The 4,019-nt window shown below is 40.8% G+C and overlaps 1 protein-coding gene across 1 annotated transcript; it reads right to left on the bottom strand.

Annotated features, from left to right (window-relative positions):
- Positions 1-372: 372 nt before the first annotated feature.
- Positions 373-1,342, bottom strand: LOC120631129 (transcription factor hamlet-like). The gene has a single exon (XM_039900577.1). The coding sequence runs from the start codon at positions 1,340-1,342 to the stop codon at positions 560-562; it is 783 nt and encodes a 260-aa protein (XP_039756511.1). The 3' UTR covers positions 373-559.
- Between the last annotated feature and the right edge of the window lie 2,677 nt (positions 1,343-4,019).

Consider the following 4,019-nt stretch of genomic DNA (forward strand, 5'->3'; position numbering starts at 1 on the left):
TACTAACATAACATCAAATGAAGCAAAACTTACAAAAAAAATTATACAAAACTAATTACATTCATACATTTTTATTTTATACCTACCTAAATCTAAAATAGCGAACACTCTGAACACTTATCTTATATATTTTACGTTTTTTATGCACAATGAATACAAAATAAACTATAGTTCGTATATCTTTATCGGTAGTAAAAATTCGGTACGCGTTCTAACTTAACTACTTTGAACGATAGCTTTATATTTACATAAAGTATACATATCACTTCTTCATAACCTTTAAGCCGACACAATGTTATTTCCACTTATCTGCGCCATTTTTTAATGATGGGAAAGAAAACCGGTAACAATTAGGAATAGTTTTGTATGTGCATGTATATGCAACTTATAAAATTTTACAGCCAGATGGAATGTTTTCGTACATAGTAGATAATTAATGGCGTTGTTCACAAATCGGTCAAGCGTCAACTCACAGTCAGACGTACAGTTGTAATTACACAAGAGTCATTTGGATGTATCGACCAGATTATTGTTTGGGGGGATTTGTTAAAGTTTACTATCAGGTGTGGTCTGCAACACTAGCAGCCGTACCAGCGCGACGTGCGGGTGCGACGCGTCCCATAAACGACCTGATCTCTTCGAAGTAGGTCTCTTCTGGTGATCTCCGACGGTTGTCGTCCCCGTTTTCAGCTTCATGCTTCTTCAGATGCCTATCCAAATTGGTTTGCTGGCCGAAACAGCGGTCGCAATGACGACATCGAAACGGTCGCTCTTTATTATGAATGTTCCTCACGTGTCGTTGCAAGTTGGATGATATTGAGAAGGATCGTTCACAGTACTTGCAGCGGTAGGGCTGCTCGCCCGTGTGAGTCCGTAAATGTCTCGTCAGATTTGCACTACGCGGAAACGCTTTTCCACAATAGGAGCAAGTGTATCGGTCGCGCGCTCTGTTCACTCCTGGATTTTGAGGAACTGGTGGCGCCCTCGGAGCGCCTGGTGCGAGGAGGGTCGCAGCCGCCGCCGGCAGGAACGGATAGCGACCGAACGATGCCGGCAGGGCGAGAGGCAGTCGCCGGCAGAATTGCAGCAGGGCCGGGTGAGCTGGGTGGGCCGGATGTGTCGGGTGCGTCGGGTGCGGCGGCGGCGACGGGATAATAAGGTTACAGTTCTCATCTTCTAACCGCGGTGGGCGTTTGTGCGTAACTCGCAGGTCAAGAGGCTCGTCGGCGCGCGGAGAGCCAAGGGGGCTGGGATGTCGCTCGAGGGGCGAAGAGGGCGGGGAGGCAAGGCGGCGCGGCGCCGCGTGCTTTTCGCGCATGGCGGCCGCCGCGCACGCGCTCATCGGGCTCGTGCGCCACCGACCTGGAACAACACACAGCTCTAATAAAATACATTCACTTCTGACCTTGATTTTGTCTGGTGGGACTAGTTACCACCCTCGAAAAAAGACGTGCTGCCACGTGGAAGGTTGGCACGTAGAAACCGCTTAGGAGTATGGCTTTAATATAAATGTCGAACCAGTAACCAGTTACCATGTTAGAATGCACCATTCTTAACAGGTGGAATAGCAGTCAACAGTGCAGTTGATTGGACGGTGAAAGGAAAACACCGTGAGGATACCTGCATGTCTGCTAGTTCTTCATAATGTTCTCAAAGGCTCGTTAAGTCTACCAATCAGCACGTGGTGTCTAATGGACTAGGTATGAACTACGACTTGCTTATTCTGAAAAGAGACCTGTGCTCTGTAGTGGGACAGTAATGGGTTGACGATGTCCTGTACGTATTTAATCAAAGACTGTATCTGATTTCTTTTAGTAAAAGTTTTAGTCCAGTATACGGCGTGTTCCACTAGCCTATCAGGTCCTAGCAGGATATCAAAATAAGTATAAGAACTACATCAATCGTATTAAGTTTTACTGTTCACTGAAATGACGAAATAACGTGACCGGTGCGCAGGGGGAGAGGGCATCAGATCGAGCTCCTACGCTCGCCTTCGACGCACGCCCACTTCCTTGCGACATCGAAACTAGAGCAATTGATACAGAAACGATGTTTTTAAAATTAATTATTAACGATACTTTATTGGGTACTTTGCGATGAGGTAAATACATATTTCTAACGAACGAGATTGCAAACGCTAAATCAAATGCTGATAGATTCTATGATATTGATCTTTATAGTGATTGCAGCATAATAAGGTTATCGATACAACATAATTAGAGTACCTGTTATGTTTCAATAAAGAAAATGATTTCATAAAGAATACCTACACCTAACGAAGAAAGTTAATTTTATGAACACGCAATTTCTTTTTAAACATGTACATGAATATCATCTTGCATAAAATAAATCGGTCAGGTGCGATTGCGATTTGCTCCCGAAGAGTTCAGTACCATCGTAAAACATATGCAAACGCTTAAGCGGAGTTTTTTTCACCAACAGTTTTATTTTATTTTTATATGGTTATATTATTATTATTACCGTTTAAAGGAACAAACAAACTGAAATATACTAGCATAATCGTTTTTTTTTATTTTAATTTGCATGTTTCTCCATATTGGAATTCGCCATCTTTGCTTTTTGTTATTTGTTGTTCAAGCGGGAATAACACACACTGAAAATTTTACTATCTGGTTCACCAATTTAAGCTTTCTAACAGAAAGATGCACAGTCAGTGTCAGAGTAAGACAACTTGATGCCCTAAGCAATCTATGCTGTGGAGGGCAATAATGGAGGGCAACCTAGTATTGGCCTTTGAATGTTTTTAACGGACCTACCTATTTCTTACAGCGAGATAGATGATTAATTGCTTTAGCATATGTTATTTTAAGGACAAATAATTTTCAGTGCTGTTAATGGAGCTCCCTAATATGCTTTCTTTCGAGCTACTTTGCTTTTGATACGATTGCTACCTCATGAATAAATAGCAGTTAGCAGCATACCGACATCTGATATATCTGATTTTAATATAAATTTAATAAATTCATGCTTTGGTTTTTACTGTAATACCGACGCATGTTTCGTCCTTAAAATAACATAAGCTTTAAGTAATTACTAAGTTTGCTAATGGGCAAATCCCGAACTGCGGACAGCGATGGCTTAGTAATACAGGGGCAATATCACCCTTCGGGTACGGAACCCTAAAAACTAGTCTAGCTTATAGCTCCGCTCCTTGTCCCTTTCACTGGTCTAGTTATCTGCCCACATCGCGGTAGAGATACTTGTAAAAAAGTCGACTCACTTCCACTGAACGACTTCATCGGTTTATGATCGATCGGTTTATCATACATCACCCACGTATCTTCGTTCGTCACGCTTGTACGTGCTGTGATCAAAGCACTAATATCAGGCATATATTATGCTGTGATTTCATTATGCACTAGGCGTGATAGATTGCTTTAAGTGTGTAACGTGTGCAACCATTTTGTTACGATATTTTATTAGTTTTTTTGTCTTCAAATTAAATAAATAACATGAACAGATTATAAAACTCCCACGCATTATGGCGATAAACTTTTTCTGTTGATTCTGTTGAAAAAAGGGTTTGGCAAGAAATTATCAGTCAGTTAAAAACCCGGAAATAAGGAAGTCTTGCAGAATGCGATGGGTCGCTAGTATCTGTTATTATCAATGGCATGTGATAGTAATCGTCAAAGCCCAACCTGAATTGGGGTTCAGCTTACCTATACAAGATGCCTGTACTGCGTGCCATGGTATTGGTAATGACTTATAATCTCTATATGACTTATAATGTATTAGGACACTGAAAATGCTAGTGATGACGTCACTCCATAACAGTAATGTTCGTTTGTACTATGAAGTATCTATATAGAAAGTACTTTCAGCTGTGGAATTTTTTTTTGTATATGGTTTTGTTGTTATTATAATATTTCCCAGAGCGTTTATTGTTGATTATTTCTTAGTTAACAATAAATTCTCATTATCCATTGACTGTTGAAGTTACATTGTAAAGGAAAATCACCCAGCTTGACAATTCCTAGCCACTTCTTGTGGTTTGT

The sequence above is a fragment of the Pararge aegeria genome, chromosome 17, assembly GCF_905163445.1.
Source record: "Pararge aegeria chromosome 17, ilParAegt1.1, whole genome shotgun sequence".
In the NCBI taxonomy this organism is placed as follows: Eukaryota; Metazoa; Arthropoda; class Insecta; order Lepidoptera; family Nymphalidae; genus Pararge; species Pararge aegeria.